Source organism: Gekko japonicus, unplaced genomic scaffold, assembly GCF_001447785.1.
Source record: "Gekko japonicus isolate JY-2015 unplaced genomic scaffold, Gekko_japonicus_V1.1 scaffold4692, whole genome shotgun sequence".
Classification (NCBI taxonomy): domain Eukaryota; kingdom Metazoa; phylum Chordata; class Lepidosauria; order Squamata; family Gekkonidae; genus Gekko; species Gekko japonicus.
The window spans coordinates 24371-42106 of record NW_015164345.1 but is presented as its reverse complement, the minus strand read 5'-3'; the positions used below and the strand labels follow the sequence as shown (position 1 = coordinate 42106).

General features: G+C 42.3%; 1 protein-coding gene across 1 annotated transcript in view; it reads right to left on the bottom strand.

Moving 5' to 3' along the window:
- The window catches only part of ACOT9 (acyl-CoA thioesterase 9), a 32302-nt gene that overhangs the window by 5318 nt on the left and 9248 nt on the right, over positions 1-17736 (bottom strand). Inside the window, exons 7-15 of the mRNA XM_015408870.1 lie at positions 16887-16970; positions 16216-16319; positions 15628-15701; positions 14372-14439; positions 12612-12723; positions 9473-9563; positions 3754-3839; positions 1309-1396; positions 768-918 (exon numbers count right to left, since the gene is read on the bottom strand). Coding sequence (XP_015264356.1) covers positions 768-918; positions 1309-1396; positions 3754-3839; positions 9473-9563; positions 12612-12723; positions 14372-14439; positions 15628-15701; positions 16216-16319; positions 16887-16970 — 858 coding nt within the window. The remainder of the gene's footprint in view (positions 1-767; positions 919-1308; positions 1397-3753; positions 3840-9472; positions 9564-12611; positions 12724-14371; positions 14440-15627; positions 15702-16215; positions 16320-16886; positions 16971-17736) is intronic.

Here is a 17736-nt window from a genome sequence, read left to right as displayed (position 1 = left end):
AAGATATTGGAGAATTTTTAGACTTTTATAATAAATTGTATGCAAATAAGAGAATTAAAAATTATGATATAGAACAATTTTGTGAGGGAGTAGAATTCCCAGAATTGAGTGAGGAAAATAGGAGAGAACTAGATAAGATTATAACTGAAGAAGTGAAGATGGCAATAGAATCTATGAATGGGCAATCTGCACCCGGACTGGATGGGTTTAACGCGGTGTTTTATAAGCACTTTAAGGATATATTGGTGCCACATATGATGAAAGATCAATTTGGGTTTATGCCTCAGAAGTATTTGGTAGAGGCAGTTAGGAAGGTGATGGGAATGGTCTATTTAGCTAAAAATAAGGAGATGCCTCTTACGCTCTTGGCGTTGGATATATATAAAGCATTTGATTCGGTGGATTGGACGTATATGAAAAATATATTTCAAAAGTATAAATTCGGGGAGAAATTTCAAAATATGATTGAGGCAATATATACTAAGTCTAAGGCGATGGTAGGAGTTAGTGGATTAGCAGAGGGGTATGTTCAAGTAATGAGTGGTACGAAACAGGGATGCCCACTATCCCCCATGTTATTTATTTTGGCATTGGAACCGTTGGTGCTTAAATTAAAAAAGAATGAAGGAATAATAGGTTTTGAAGTTCCAGGAAAAGGAACTATTCAATGAGTCTTACACCAGGAAAGTGTTATTAGGATTGTGCTGTAAATTAATCGCACGACACCATTCACAGATTCCCAGTGAAACATTCAAATAACCACTCACCACCATATGTCTTCGGGATAATCTGTGGTATCTGATTCTCTGACATGAATGTAAAGTGGAAGACATTAGTTGTGTGGTGCTGTCTGGTGTCTGGATTATAAACCTCACTGTGCACCCGAACCTGGATGAAATTTTCTTCAGTGTAACATACCTAGTAAGTTAAAATAGAAAAAAGTATTGGGTTTTTAGTTTCAAACCGGAATGAGAGAGACATTATGTTTCACGCTTAACTGCGGTTCCTCTGACTCAATATTAATTGCTGTCAGCAGTGCTCCCTCTAAGCTGTGGAGTCTTGTGAGCAAAAATTCTACTTTGTGAGCTACAGGCATTAAAGTTCTGAGCGAGCGATTTGGCTGCTGCATCAATTAGTTTGCTCTGGAGCCCTCCTTCCTGAGCTACGACAAAAACGTGCGAGCCAGAGGCTTAGAAACTGTGAGCTGGCTCACACTAACTCAGCTTAGAGGGAACACTGGCTGTCAGAGTGGCATAAGTGATTTGCATTAATATAGCCTGTTAACATTGATTGATAAAAAAGTATTACCTGAGAAGAAAATAATAATAAGGATCCAATTTCAACTGGTCTTTGAAACATGATATCATCTACAGCTATCACATAAGGTCTAGAGCTTCTGAAATAGGAGAATATATATATATATTAAAAAGCTACAGGTTACACCCTAAATTACACACCAACTAACAAAACAGACTTTGTGAACAGGCATCTCCTCAGTGTCTTAAGTAAATATTAATTATATGAAGAAGTTTAGTGAGGAGTGTTTCCTGCTACAGCACAGATTCTCAGACCTAAGCCATGGAATCTGTGCTACGGACTTCCATTGCCACCATCATATTTAGCATAAAGGTCAACTGACAATCCATCAGTAAACTCTTCTTTAACTCCAACAAATTTGTTACTGTAGTAGGACTTACCTACAACAAAATTTAAAGGCTTTGGTTATTTTTTTCACAGAGCTGAAAATCAGCCTAGGAGCACTCCCTACAAAGGCTTGATTTGGTAGCGTTTATGTTAGATGGTTAGAAAATACGTTAAGATGGCACTGAAGCTGCAGTTAGTAATGGGAATCAAGGTGAAACATTCTGTAGATTTTCCTACCCATTCAAACATAACCTGAAACATCACTGTATATACTGCTACTCAAAATCACGAATTATTTTGGCTGTACCTAACTACTTTCCCACCAATGCAGAATGAACATTAAACCAAGTCAAGATTGTGTGTACATGCTCAATATTCCAACAGGTTTCTTGTCACTGGGAGTGTGGTTGGGAAAGCACTAATAGTTCCAAGACTGTTTGTGGTCACGTACCACCCATCACTGCTTTGTTCCTGCATTGGCATTTCCTCCCAAATGGACATTTGGTTATCAATGGAATGGCCAGCTTCATCAACACTACAATGGAGCATCCTGACGCCTAGGTTTCACACCTGTCCAGATGCCATACTCTGAGTAAGGTTTTAGGTTACAATATTGGCCATCCCTTCTAGGTAACCACCCCTCCCTCCATGCAATCAATAGGATTGTTTTGGGGATGGACTAACAGGTAGGTGGGTCAAGAGGTTGGCACAGCCACCACCCATTTCTTGCACCCCCTATAAAAGGTAAGGACCATTCACCTGGCCCTTCCTAGCTAGCAATCCCCACAACAACCCTTATCTGCTTTTACTCCCCTTGAGTCCCACTTGCTATCCCCAACCCTTGCCTCTACTTTGATCTCTTCATCTACAGTCAAGAGACCCCCACACAGTCCAGCTAGTTCTGGTAGTGTGGATCCCTTTATTTTCTATTTCTTCCCATCCATTCTTCATTGGAACAACCAAGCTGCAAGACAGATAAGTATTGCTCACCATCACCCCTACCTGCTAATGCAACCGTGCTTATTTCCTACTGTAATTATTAGGAACTTGATTGAATGTGTGAGTGCATCAGTATTGTTTGTATGAGATATACTTTTAAGTAAAAGACATCTATTTTAACCACAACCGCCTCAAATTTTTTACTGGTAACCCTTGGTGGGAACAGGACCTTGGTATAAATTGGCAAGAACCCATTTATAAATTGCCAATTGCTGTAAATGAAGCAATTCGGCTAACAGTAGAAGCAGGCTTAGTCACACACTGATGATGCACAAACATGTCTGGATGATCATTTGCATCTACTATAGTGCTGATACGGCCCCAGTGAAATGGCTAGATGTGTCTTTTAATATTGATGGGAATGTCCATTCCCATTCAGAGCACTATGTTGTGCAGCGCTAATAGTCTGCACCTAGATCTGGAACACAGCCAGTGCAATTTACAGAATACTTCCAGAAACAAAGAATGCTCCCCTTTAACCACCTAAACAAAGTTTACAGTTTTGACATGAAAGTCCAGAAAGGTAGTAGGGACCACCACTACTAGGTATGCCTTCAGGCATCATTGGATATTTTGCGGTCTCCTGCAGTAAGTCAGATTTGCACTGAAGCTTTCCTCTTCCTATCACACTCAGCCTGGTTCTTGCAGAGCATTAAATTGGCTTGGTAATGAATAAATCTGGAGAAGATTTTGGCATACATAGCATTGTACTAGTCACGACATTACTGCACTAATGAAGCAAAGTTATGTTTACAGGCAGCAGCTGCAAAAATCTGCTTGCATTCTCCAACGGAGTAATGAACTCTACAGTTTTTGAGCTTTCATTCATCATCAGGGCAGGATGTATATATCTGCTCCTATAAATTAAACAAAATATAGCTTTGGATACCTGACTTGATGGGATCTGTAAAATAACACACTTTACAAGTCCTCCCTGCTCACACCATGCAGAGTAAATAGGCAGGTCCTCAGAGAGATGTTCTTCCCACCCATACCTAGGCCAACAGCACCACGGGGAAGGAAGGAAGCTTGGGGAAAGATTCAGACAAGCCCCACCTTCCCTCTACCTACAAAACATGAGTATAGATATTACAAACGTTTCCAGCTTACCCATAGCTGCAGGCAGTAGCCCATCCAAGTTCATATGCTTTTCTCATAAGAAATCCCCCGAAGATTCTATTGAAAATGTTGCGCTCCTATATTCAGAAGCATCAATAAAGACAATGGATTTTTGAACATTTACACAGTTTCTGCATTTGTAGTTCTGCATGACAAATAAGTTGTAATAATTCAGACTGTCAGAATGCATCGTAACAAAGCATACCTATGTGCACAATAAACGTTACGGCACCATAACAAAAGGCAAGATAGCTTAGAATGGGCTTGCATATAATATTTCAGGGGGTAGATACTGTCCACCTGCTCCACTCTGCACTAAAAAAAAATCAAATGAATTTGAAGTTCCACTCCAAGAAAGCCAGTGGGCATTTTACCAGACCCCCATCCCAGTTTCTAAGTTTTCACCAGATCTTGCACAGGTAGGAACATTTACAAAGAGAAAACAGAGAGTCTCAGTATGCTGAATTTTGCAGCCAATACCAATTTTATTGTGTGCACTGCATGTGCATAGAATTGCAGAATGTACACAGCCTTCTGTTTAGATCTTTCTATGTATAAAGTGGTAAATCAGCAATGTTGGTGCATGTGATTGCTAGCACACAGGGAAGAGAAGTTCAAATGTTACTCCCAGAACATGGACTGCTGGCACAGACCAAGGGTTTTCCACCACAACATGGACAGCTGAGTGCTTCTGAACCCATTCTAGCAAAGCTACTCTTCTAGGATTGATCCGAAATTGCAACTGAACAAGCAGCACTGGTGAGTCATGCTTAGGGGAGTGCAAAAAAACCCAAAAAAATTCGGCCTGATTTGGATTTGTCCGAATTGGGCAGAATCAATTTCCACGGGCAGAAAGACTCCCGCATGTCAATTTTGGCAGTACTAGCAGATTGGGGAGTCTTTCGAACAGCCCAATGTCAATTTCAGCCCCATTATATTCTATGGGCCATTGAAGTCAATGGCAAAAACATAAGGTATATTCTGGGGGCTGGAGGGGAAGGGGTTTGAGGGAGAGGCTCCAACCCTGCAGGGTAACTGCTGGAGCCTCTCCCCAAGATACCCACCAAGTTTCAAGAAAAAGTAATGATGGGGGCAACCTGTTTGGGGGCCCGTAGAACTGGACCCCCTTGTCCAATGTCCTTGAAACTTGGTGGGTATCTTGGGGAGAGGCTCCAGCAGCTACCCTGCGGGGTTGGAGCCTCTCCTTCAAACCCTACGTTTTCGTCATTGACTTCAATGGCCCATAGGATATAATGGGGCCAAATTGCCGCCAAAATTCGGCGGCAATTCAGCGGCAAGCCGATTCAGATCAGAGAATCTGAATCGGTCCACAGCAGCCTGAAAGGGGCCCGAATGGGCCATTTTCGGGGGTGCATTTGGTTCAGATGAACCGAATGCACATCCCTAGTCATGCTGCAGTAAGCAAACACTGGGGACAACAAATGCAATCCAAAAAACTACAAGGGACTAGCAAAAGATGATATTAACCTTTCCCAATCATGCCCCCCAAGGTACTCTGTGATGTATCGGCATAGGCCTGCTGGGCAGGGAGGAGGTGTTGTCATAGTCTATTGGGATTCTATCCCTCAGGCTCAGTGTTATCCAGGACTCTGCTGGTTTTGAGAGTGTGTATGTGAGACAAGATTGAGATTCTGTTGGTGTACCACCTACCCCAATGCCCAACTGTCTCCCTGCCTGAGCTTGTGGAGGTGGCCTCAGATATAGTGTTGAGGACTCCTAAGCTGGTTGTCTTGTGGAACATCCATGCCAAGCCTACCTTGTCAGGAGCAGATCAGGATTTCATAGTCTCCATGACAACCATGGGCCTGTCTCAGGTAATAACAGGCCCCACATACTCTGCAGGTCATACTCTTGATCTGGTGTTCTGCTCTGGGCATGAAGAAGGTTATTTGAACATGGGGGAGGGGATTGAAGACAGTCCTCTTGTCATGGACAGAGCACTACTTGCTAGGGTTTTGACTTACAAGGCTACCAAGACTGTAGTGGCTGGGCATCGATTTAAAACGACCCGCCCCTGTAGCCTGATGGTGGCATTGGGGATTTTCCTCTTGGTATGGTTTGTGCTTCTGTTGATGCCATTGTTGACCTGAAACTGGATCACAATGGATCCAAATATCCACTTCATTCAGGAACTCCTGAAGCTGGCCAGCCTCCATTTGTTCAGTCACCTTGCTCAAGAACAATACATTTGAAACTGGATGATAGTTATTCTGCTCTTCTGGACCCAGAATAAGTTTCTCTAGGAATGGAGGAAGGAGTGACTTCAAGGCAGGAGTGACCACCACCTCTCTCAGGGAGACATTTACTGTTTCCTGGACATACGCCACCAGCCTGGAGAGGCAAGGATTGTGCAAACAGTTCTCAAATTTCCAAGCATCCTGTCCACATCCTCAGACTGTACAAACTGAAAGATACCCCACACAACTGGACAAATATGCAACCTGCATCTGATCCTGTGGCTGCTAATATAGAGTCCAAGTCAGAACAGATGCAAGAGATTTTATCCAAAGGTACTACTGGGGGGGGTCTGACCCAGGAAATGGGTTATCCCCTTTTCTATATAGGGTTGCACCCCCTAATGGAGATTTACAGCTTGGGGGGGTGCTCCTGGATCCAGGCCTCCTGTTGGAAGAACAGGTGGTAGCAATGGGCAGGGGTGCCTTTTACCAGCTTTGGTCCTTCCTGGACAGAAAATATATTGCCACTGCGGTGCAAGCCCTTGTAACATCTAGATCACATTACTGCAATGCGCTCTACATGGGGCTGCCTTTGAAGACTATCTGGAAGCTGAAGTTGGTACAGAACACTGCGGCCAAAATGTTGACTATAGTAGGTCATAGAGACCATATCCCTTCAGTCTTGTTCCATCTACACTGGCTTTCAATTTGCTTCTGGGTTCAATTCAAAGTGCTGGTATTGACTTTTAAAGCCCTGTAAAGCCTGAGATCAACAAATCTTAAAGACTACCTTCTCTCAGATACACTTACCTGCTCAATCCAGTCATTTTTGGAGGCTCTACTTCAGTTGCCGCCACCATCTGAAACTAGTGGCAACCTAAGAAAGGTCTCTCTCAGTCATGACACCAAAACTCTGGAACTCCCTCTCCAGGGAGATTCATCTTTCTCCCTCTATCAGTGTCTTTTGCCAGCAAGTGAAGACTGTTTTGTTTTGTTTTGCATACCCCCCAAAACCATTATTGGTTCTCCTCCTGTATTTTTTCAGTGTGTTTTATTGGATTATTTTCTAATTTTAAATGTTTTTAAATTGTACAGATATTTTAATGTTTTTATGTGTGCCACTTTGGAGACCCTGATCAGGTGGAAAGGCAGCATAAAAATGTTTTAATTCAATAAATATAAGGGCCAATGTGGCCTAAAGACATAATCCTCATTAACTGTGGTCATCTAACAATTATTTTTAGCTTATATAGTAACTTAAACCACCTCTAGTTTTGACCTATTTTAAAAAGCATTATAAGAATTAATTAGTAAAATATACAGAGTTTTCAGAGTGTAATAACATCTCATTTTTTCTTATACTTTGGTTTTCTCAAATGATAGCTTGTTTTCAGGGCAACTGCCCCTAACTTAGAGTCTGGATCCTCGTCTGAATCTGTCGCTGCTCCTTCTTCACTTTTGTTGGTGCTGTCTTCTTTCTCTTGTTCTTTCTCCCCTGATGGGCGACTATGTAGATGCAAAAATTCTTGTGCCTTTTCAACAGAGTCAATTTTTTCTTTCTTGTCCATACATTTGAAAATTGTGTCTTCAGGTAACATCCATCTGTAGGGAATGCTTTTCTTTTGTAGGAATAGTACTAGGTCTTTGTATTTCCTCCTCCTCCTTCGTATTTCAAATGGCATGTCCTTTAGCATTTTTATTTCTTTGTCATTGATTTTCAAGGTAGATCCACTTGACACTTTAAGGATTTGGTCTCTCACTTGTCTTCTCGAGAATCTTACAATCACTTCCCCCAGCAGATTATTTTTTCTTATGAATTCTGGATAAGATCTATAGATCATATCTATTTCGCTTTGTAGTATGTCCACTTTTATATCTGCCAAAGGGCCTAAAGCATCACACATTGTTTCAGATTCTCAGTCTTATCTTCAGGAACACCTTGAAACCTTAAGACATAGCTTGCTCTCTCCATTTGTAGCTGTAACAGTTGAGATTCTTCCATTAAACTCTTTTTTTCCATCACCTGCAGTTTTTTTCCTAATTTTTTGGTGTTGGCATCCACTTCTTCTTTTTCAGTTTTGTCTGTTTTTTTGGCTATTTCAGCCAGTTGCAATTGCTGTGCATCAAATTTGCCATGCAATGCTGTTATTTGATCCATCAGGGGTCGCAATGCTTCCGTTAGCATCTTTTGTAGCTCTGCAGTTGTGTCCTGTCTAGGGGCAGGACTCGCTGCTCCAGCAGGTCCGAAAGGAAGTTTTGGTTTAACTTGTTTTTCCTTCTCATCCTTCCTCGTGGGCGCCATTTTTAGAGATTGTTTACTTTTTATAAAAGTTATCACAGTCTCTGATACTCCTTGATACGCTTGGTAAGTTCTTAAATGCTTATTAATTCAGTCTCTCTTGCTTCAATCGTTCACCCCCCTTGTTGTTGTAGCATAAAATCACTTAGCTTTTCTTATCGGGGGAGCGTTTCCCTCCCCCTCGCTTTTAAAGGGAAGTTTCCGGCTTAAATTTTCAGTGGTTCTTGCTTTTACTCCAACTCACAGTTCAATATTGGGTCAGCTTTCCATTTAATTTCCCTCGGTCACCAAGCGCTTGTTCCAGTGTGCAATTCCTTTCCCCATATGGGACACTCCGCAGCAGGACCGTCGGCATGGAGGAGCCCCCCTTCTCCAGCCGGATCACCGGTTGAAGAGCTCACTCTGGCAACCCATGGCTAGGAGCCCATCGCAAGGGCTCCAGGGGTGACGTGAACGATCGCGCCCACTCCCAGCCGTGGTCTCTGGCTACTGTCTCCCGGCCGTCCAGAGAGAAGCAGCAGCCATGACGAACGCCAAAACCGGAAGTCGATAGATAAAAATCTTGTGGTGCACATGAATGCATAAACGCCTTTATAAAAACCCTAATTCCTAATAAAATGTCAAATCTATTTAACTATGAAATCTAGTACACAATGTAAAGGGAAATCTGACAAATACATTAATTACAAATCCCAGAGAGGAGGGCACCAGGCCCCCCTAAAGAAAACTTGATGAGAAAATCTAGAGACTAACTTCTCAACTATATATGAAAACAACAGGAGTACCTGAGGCCCTTCTGGAGGACAGCTCAACATCTCTGCCTCTGGACTGCTTGAAGCCACAAACACAGCCACTAACCATCAGAGCTCAGTGAGTCCTCTTCCCCACCTAGAAATACCATTGGAGCTTCACACCTATACAATCCTCTTTAAATATTACAATTGCACAGAAAAGGATTCATACCTAATTTTATAACTATGAACATTTATCATGATTTCCTTTTGCATTATTTCATGTATCTGTTATTCTGTTTTATTGCATTCTTTTTTAAATCTCAGTGAGCAACACAGTAAATAAATAAATAAATCCACCCACAGATGTACTTTTTAATTCAAAAATATTTATCTTAGGCTGCATCAAAAGCTGAACACTTCCATACAAGCAAAAAGAAAACCAAAACATGCAACTGCTTATATGAAAGCTTTGCAAATACCTGTGGCTGGCAGATCTCCAGACCCTTGAGTTTGGCATCTTCCATCCACACAGAATTGGGAGGCAACACACGGCTCCGAAAACTAACCGTCCTACAAAACAGGAGAGAGTAAAATTCTAAAGAGCACTGCCATCCCAAAGTTATTAAGCAAGCTCTTCCTTAATCTCTAGCAGAGCTTTTTTAAAATTACTTCCTTTTCTTCTCCAACTCTATACATCGTGAGATCAAAAGTGGGTCTTGGGCTTGTGCAATTCCTTCCACCTTTTGTTAGCACACAGCAATAAGTGGCCAAACTGGAAGATTCTACTTTTATCTGAACATACAAGAGTCAGTGTGAAGTAGTGAATGCAGCACAGTATTTGGCCTGGGTTTCAGATCTCTATTCAGCTATGAAACAGGTGATATAAGGTCAATCAGCAGTCTGTACACAGCCCAATAAGAAAAGTTAATGGCATTTAAGCTTTCCCAGAGACTGGCAATTTCTACCAATTTTCCCCCTCCCACAGCATGATTCCCACTATGCTGTTCCTGAAAGTCTGCAGACACCCAGTAGTAAATTTCGGAGAACTAAACAGGCTGCAGCTGAAAAGGAGGATCAGCAGAAATCACTACCCAATCTCAAGAAAACTTAAGTATCATTAAGTTTTCTTAACTACATAGGTAGCTATAGTCTCTGTCTCTCACCCTAACCTACTTCAGCATTGTTGGGAAAATAAAATGGGGTATCAACGTAAGCTGCCTTGAGTTGCTTGGAGAAGACAGACAATCTCAATGCATCTTATAAATCATTTCAAAGATTTCTCCAGATCCTGGCCCTGAACCTGGATAGCCCAGGCAAGCCCATCTTGTCAGATCACGGAAGCTAAGCAGAGCCAACCCTGGCAAGTATTTGGATGGGAGACCTCCAGAGAATACTGGGAGGCAAAGTCAGGCTATCATGCCACTGCTCTGAACGTCCTCCATGCCCCAGTAGGAATTGCGAGTCACCATGACTTCCAGGCATGGGCACACACACACACCCACACACAAAAATGCAAAAATAATTTTAAAAAAGATTTCCCCAGATCCTGGACACCGAAACCTCCTTATGTAGCATTTTCAGTACTTCTTGTGAACGTGCACTGAAATAATTGCAGGATTTTTTTTTGTACAGATACTACCTTCAATACACAGTGAGGTCAGGAGACGTAACATCAAAACAGCTCCTTTCTGTGCATTTTATTGGGTCAGGAGTAGGGATGGACACGAAGGACAAAAATGTGGTTTGGTTTGTGAGAGAACCATAAACTGAACCACAAACCCAGATGGCTCCCATACGAACCGAACCAGGTTGGTGAGGTTCATGCTGAAGCAACTGAGCTTCAGGGGTAGCCTGCTCCCCACAGCTCAACTATTTAAAGGAGCTTTCAGAGGCTGGTTGCCCAAAAGACCCCCTTTAAACAGCTGGTCCACTGATCCATGTGGCTCAGCTGTTTAAAGGAGCTGACTGCCCAAAAAAGCCCCATTAAATAGCTGAGCCAAGAGTTCTGCATGGATCAGCAGTTTAAAGGGGCTTTCAGGGCTGGCTGCCCAAGAAAGTCCCTTTAAACAGTTGAGTCATGTAGAACAGTTTGCTCCGTGCAGATCAACTATTTAAAGGGACTTTCTTAGGCAGCCAGCCTGAGCCACGCAAGGCTTGAAGCCATTTAAACCACTGCTTTTTGTTCCCCACAGCTTTTCACAGGGAGCAGAAATGGCTCCCAGCCATTTAAACCAAACAGCTGTTTTCCATGAAGAGTAGAAAGCAGGGGTTTAGAACCCTGCTTTTCGCTCTTCACAAACTGCCACAAACTGCATCAAAATTCATGAAAGTTCATGGTGGTTCTTCAGTTTGTGAACACTGCTTCACAAACCACGAACTGGCCAAAATTTGTGACAGACTTTAGTTAATCAGCCAGCTCGTGCCCATCCCTAGTCAGGAGGGAAAGCACAATCAGCACAGCAGGTTGGATCTGAAGTACTACAAGCAGGAAGAAGTTCACAGTTAGGACTTACTCTCCTTCTCTCAGTTCTGATTCTAAGGGTCAGGCAACCATCACAAACAGCATGGAAGGTAAAGTGGGAGTTTGCTGTGGAAGGGTGGTGGTGGCAAAACGCCCCTTGCTTCCACAAAACGAAAAGCTGCTCTATTAGGGTAAGTTACATTATGTCAGCAGAATAGCACCTTTGGATCTAACCCAGTATGCATAGAGTATGCCAAATGGGCTCATGCTACTTTTTGTTAACTTTCTTGTTTTTTGTTTACTCTTTAGAGGAACTTAAATCTCACCTCCCACCTAAAGAACAACGGCACTACCACCTTAAAAAAACCTATGTTTTTTGTTCCCCGTTCCAGAGGCCTGAATAGGTTTCCTTGTCTTTGGTGGTAAAAAGTGCCATCAAGTCACAGCCAGCTGATGGTGACCCCATAGGGTTTTCAAGGCAAGAGATGTTCAGAGGTGGTTTGCCACTGCCTGCCTTTGCATCCTGACCCTGGATTCCCTTGGTGGTTTCCCATCCAAATACTAACAAGGGTCGACCCTGCTTTGCTTCCAAGATCTGATGAGATCAGAGTAGCCAGGGCAATCTAGGTCAGGGCATTTCCTGTCTTTAGAAGGAGCTTTAATGGAGTTTGAGAACATCTGAACTTTGCTGTTACTACTTGCTGCAGTTCTGGCACAACAAAACATTCAGAGTCTGCAGGAGACACAGAAGAAGAAGAAGATGAAGAAGAAGACGAAGAAGAGGAGGAGGAGATTGGATTTATACCCCGCCCTTCACTACCCAAAGGCGGCTTACAAACTCCTTTCCCTTCCCCTCCCCACAACAGACACCCTGTGAGGTAGGTGGGGCTGAGAGAGCTCTTGACAGAAACTGCTCTTTTTTTAAGAAAAGCTCTTATCAGAACTACAGCTTGCCCAAGGTCATCCAGCCAGGTGCAAGTGGAGGAGTGGGGAATCAAACCCGGTTCTCCCAGATTAGAGTCCACGCACTTAACCACTACACCAAACTGGCTCTCACCTGCCATAGTGAGTGTGGGACACAAAGATGAATAAATTGTCAGTTAATAATTCAATGAGCAAACCAACTCTAGTAAGTGTTAAGTTGTCACACAGCTTACCTTTCATCCAGCGTATTAAGAAATATATCATGAATGACTGTTCTTTCTTCCGCAGTGGGAGCCATTTTTAGCAAAGAGGCCTTGCTGAAATCAGTTCTTCTCATCTTGTTCACTAAATAATGGAACAAAAAAAAGAAATACAAATTACAGGGTCCAGTAGTTCCCACTAAGGATATCATCCAATCACCCCTCATTTCCAGAACTAATGACAACGCACTACAGAGAATTGTGAACTCACTCAAAGAGTCTATTTCTACAGTATTACAGCCTCAAACAAAACAAGTATCCTATCCAAGAACAATTTTTATAATAGCTGCTTATCCTGGTGGGCTGATGCCACAATTCTCAAAGCAGAAGGCAGCCTACCCCAAGGAGTGTGAGGATGGAGAGGAGAGTTTGTCCTTCACAATCCCTAAGCAACTCTATGTATTGACTTGCAGACAGCAGCTTTGCAGTTCTTCCTGCCTTCCACAAATGCTAGCCACTGACTATATGGATGACACTGTGAAATGGACATTGCAGCTCTAATTTTCATGGACTCCTCTTCCTGGAGATCTTATTTTACTTTGATCTGCCTAGGACTTTTTAAACCATCTCCCTTATACATAAAAGCCAAATGGTGGTGGCACTTCTCTAGAACATTCCACACGCTCCGGAATTGGTTGCCACCCTGGTGTGTCCCTCAGAATCTGTCCCTATCCACTGGCTGCATTGCTTGAGTCTCGCCTCCAACATTCTGAACAGTTTGCTGTTCCTCTCCCCCCCATAGCCAGTCAGAACACAGAGGTTATTTGCATATGCAGCCTCACTGGCCTTTGCCTCAGAACACAGAGGTCGTTTGCATATGCGACTTGATTGGCTTTTGCCTCTAACATTCTAAACAGTTTGCTGTTCTGAGGTAAAATGTGTCTAATCTCCAGGTGAGGGCTGGAGATCACTCAGAATTACAACTGCTTTCCAGATGGCAGAGATCAGTTCCCCTGGAGAAAATGGTGGGCTCTGTATCCTTATATGCTGCTGAGGTGGCCCCCGTATGACAGCCAATGTGACGTAGCAGTCAGGGCTTCAGAGCACGGGAGAGGCTGCATGTGGGGGGGGGGGTGGAAAGCTGAAGAGTGAGGGGGAAATAAAGGTAGGTTGATGATTGGCTGGGAAGGAGATAGCGTTGCCAAGTCCAGGTGGGAAATTCCAGGAGATGTGAGGGATAGAGCCTGGAGAGGGTGAGGTTTCAGGAGGTATGGGACCTCGGACAGGTACAAAGCCATAGACTCCACCCTCCAAACCAACCATTCCCTTCTGGGGAACCATCGTTGCCAATCTCCAGGTGAGGGCTGGAGATCACTCAAAATTACAACTGTTCTTTAGGTAGCAGAGATCAGTTCCTCTGGAGAAAATGGTGGACTCAGTGTCATTATACCCTGCTGAGGTTACCACAGCAAATTGACACTGAGTGTCCAAGGCCGGGGCACCCGCCCAGAGCCTTTTTCTAGAGGCCGTTGTATTTATTTCCACAACGAGCCTTTTTCCTAGTCTTAAATATTTCTAAATGCAGAGATGGGTTGGAACCGGAAAAATACATCTTTGAAATCCAGAGTTGTATGAGTAGGAAAAGAAAATTGAGACAGAAACTTTGCAAGATTACAAACCTATGTTATTTTTCGACTAGTGCTCACTTCTATTTTTGAACCACCACATTCCTAGTTGGAAGAACGGAACAAGACCAGATGTCCCCCCACTCTCATAAATAACACATTACATACATTCTCCTTCCTTGAAGATTTTTTCTTCCTCTGGGCCTTCAGGAATCAATGGATGAACAAATGCTGACCTGCGGACATATACAAATGTAGTCAAAATGAGATGCTTGCAAACTTCTTCCCTTTGGCAGCAACTGTGTGACTTCCTCTGAAATAGATGAGGCATGCCCACGCCCACCTGAAGGTGGCAGCCTTCACTTATCATCACTCAGAAATCGGCACTGCTTTCAATATAAAAGAACTTTTAAAAATCTGATTGTATCTGAGGCAGGTTAACACATGCTCATGCAATTCCTCAAAGACACAAGAATTCAGTGGCACTATATAATCAAAACCTGAAATTTGAGCCACTTCCATTAGTGCTTTTCCCTACCATGTTCTGAAAAAATTTGGAGAGAAGTGATGATTAACAGGGAGAGATGTACTCAAAGAGAGAGGTGAGTCTCAATGACCAAAGCACTCTACAACCCGTTTTTCCCTTACCTCTGAGAACCTCTCTATGAAAAATGTGCAACAGACAGTATTTTTCAGCTTACAGGAGTAACTCACTCTGTCTCACCGAAGCTCTCTCATATTACTGGGTACGCAACAAAAATCTCTCTTGTCTCTGTTGTTATTCCTTCATGCTCTTAAAAAAAAAAAAAGACTGTAGTGGTACGGCAAATCTTTTATTATAATTTTCTCATATACGTATTTCAAAAACTCAAAAAGACAGAACACTCTCCTACACTGTTTTGGCACTCAAGAATGGCAACTGTCTTTTGAAAAAGAAACCATTTATGGAGAGATGTAGTGCAAACTTCTGTAGGCTTACTCCAGACTAAGCCCATTCGTTTCACTGGGTTTAGGCTGCAGTAACTCTACATAGGACTGCACTGTTAGTGTTGTCCTTTTGTGTTACAGAGGTTATTTAAACTTAATCACTCCAGTAAATTCCTGATGAGGCTCCAATCTATTTTACAAACAGTGCACTAATCATGCTCTGAATCAGAGAAAAAACATATTTAAGGAAATAGGTTAATACGTCTTTGGGTCTGAAAGATAGGGAGTACTGTTTTTATGTGCTGATCACACAGAAATCACTGAATGTGTCACCTCCTTCCTCTAAAGAAGTAATTTTAAAATCTTACATATTTCTAGGTTTCATTTTTATTAACCCCGCTAAGACAATACAAGAAACCTCTCCCTCTTTCCCCTCTTCCACCATCCCCCCCGCCCCCATTATACTACTATTGTCAATATATTGCTCAAAACGTTACCTTTTGTTTTCTGGATCACGAGCCACCATGACAAAAGTTGCATCTAACACAGGACAGTAAACATCATTTTGCAGCTAAAAAAGAAAAGAAAAGGAGGGGAAAATTGTGTTTGGCAAGTTTTCCAGTTTCTGTCGCTAATGCAAGGAAGACTTTGATGATTGTCTTCAAATTGCTCTAGAAATTTGAAACATTCTGCAATGAATCAGAGGCAACAGTGGAAGACAGTGGTTCAGTAAATGCTTTTCCCTATAGGCAATTAACATATTATTTATTTATTTATTTATTTATTAAAAGCCATTCCCTGCGATTGCTCTGTGGCTGCGGGGAACCCAAGTTCAGACCAGGGAACCCAGACTCAACTCTTTAAAAACATAAATGTGGATTTTGGCCCCTGTGTGTTAATAAATTTAAACAGTTGCTTATATCCTACACTAGAAGGTCTTGCAGCTCTTCTGTAACTATTAACCTGACAAATGATGGTGAACACTCTTGATAGTATAAACAGAAACTCTTAATTATAGGATGCATTTTAGCTAGCCAAATCCTAGATTCCTTATGGGCAAATGATACTCATTTGCTGCCACTTACCTGAAGCACATGCATTTTCACTTCCATTGATGTCCTTCCTACCCATGTAACATTCCCAGTGAACTTGATATCACAATCTGGATGAATTATCTTCTTCCATAAATCTAAACACATACAGAGAAGAATCAGAGAATGAATACTGAAGATTAGTAATTAGAAACAAGATCTAGATTCTCTAGTAGTCTAAGGAAAGTTAATCGCTTTGCATGATTAGCTACTATAAATTGCAGAATGACACAAAAGATAATATGATACCCAGAAGCATTTCCGGTGACCTCCTGCACACACACACACACAAAGTAAAAAAAGGGAATGGAAATTCTGGAGGTAAGTTATATAAAAACAAGATTTTATAGTGACAAGAAGGGAACTAGATGCATACTGCTGTTTAATTGTTTTAACTGGTTGTATTTTTACCGCACTTTTGTGCCTGTGTAAGCCACCCTGAGCCCACGTGCGGGGAGGGCGGGGTATAAATGAAATAAAATAAATACATTGAAGGAGCCAGTGCACAATACTATAATATCAACTTTGATCCCCCAAAAAAATCACTCAAAGGAGGTGGAAGAACGTCTCCCCTCTTTCCCAACATCTGGGTGAGAATTAAGTCCCGTACACTGTGTATTCCTAACATAGGCATTAATTTATTAACATATCGCATCATACTGTACCAATTTTATCCACCAGCGCTGTAACAATTGATAAAGGAGATCTCTGAACAGCTTCATGTTTGGTGTGAGTGTAACAAATGAGAACTGTTGGAAGATAAAACACATTGCACTATTTATTCTCCGCATTGATAAATGGGCTTTTCCACCCTAGGCCTGGAGCAAAACTTCACAGTGTAGTCTTTGTATTGTTTAAAGAAGGGTACTCACAGAATCCATGTAAACAAGGAAAGCAATTAAAATTAATTCAGTCAGTCATATGAAGAACTCAATTACAGCTCAATTGGAAGCTAATCATATCAATATATGGGGCATTTAATTCTATGGATCATCACAATTTGTCTGGTTTCTAAGGAGCTGGGGGAGATTTAGAAAGTGACACAAAAGCAGGGCAGCAGGAAGCACTAGTGACTCAAACGTCCACATTTTGTGCTTACTGTGGAGGGCCTGAAGTAGGAATTTGCATATCTTCTTCATGGTGCAATTCAGAGTAAAGTACGTATCTGGAGCTCAGCCATCTAACCACTTCTATGTGTGTGGGAGGGAAATGTATGGGTGCCCAATTCAAAAGTTACACAGTCAATCCAAATGTTACTTTGGGGATTCATAACTGGAATTCCTGATGTATTTTCTGGCTTGAAAAGAAAGCTGCAGCAGCTAATAGGGGCCATGGTGTTGGAGAAGGGAAAGCTAACCCCCCCCCCCCCACGCACACAGTTTTCCCCATTAGAAATGGACAAGTGGAGACCCACAAGAAACCTGTGGGAGCAGCTATCCCATTCCCCCCCCACCTCTGCTTCTTTCCCTCTCCACCTACTTCTCTCACACACTTCTCCTTCCTGCCACCCCTTTA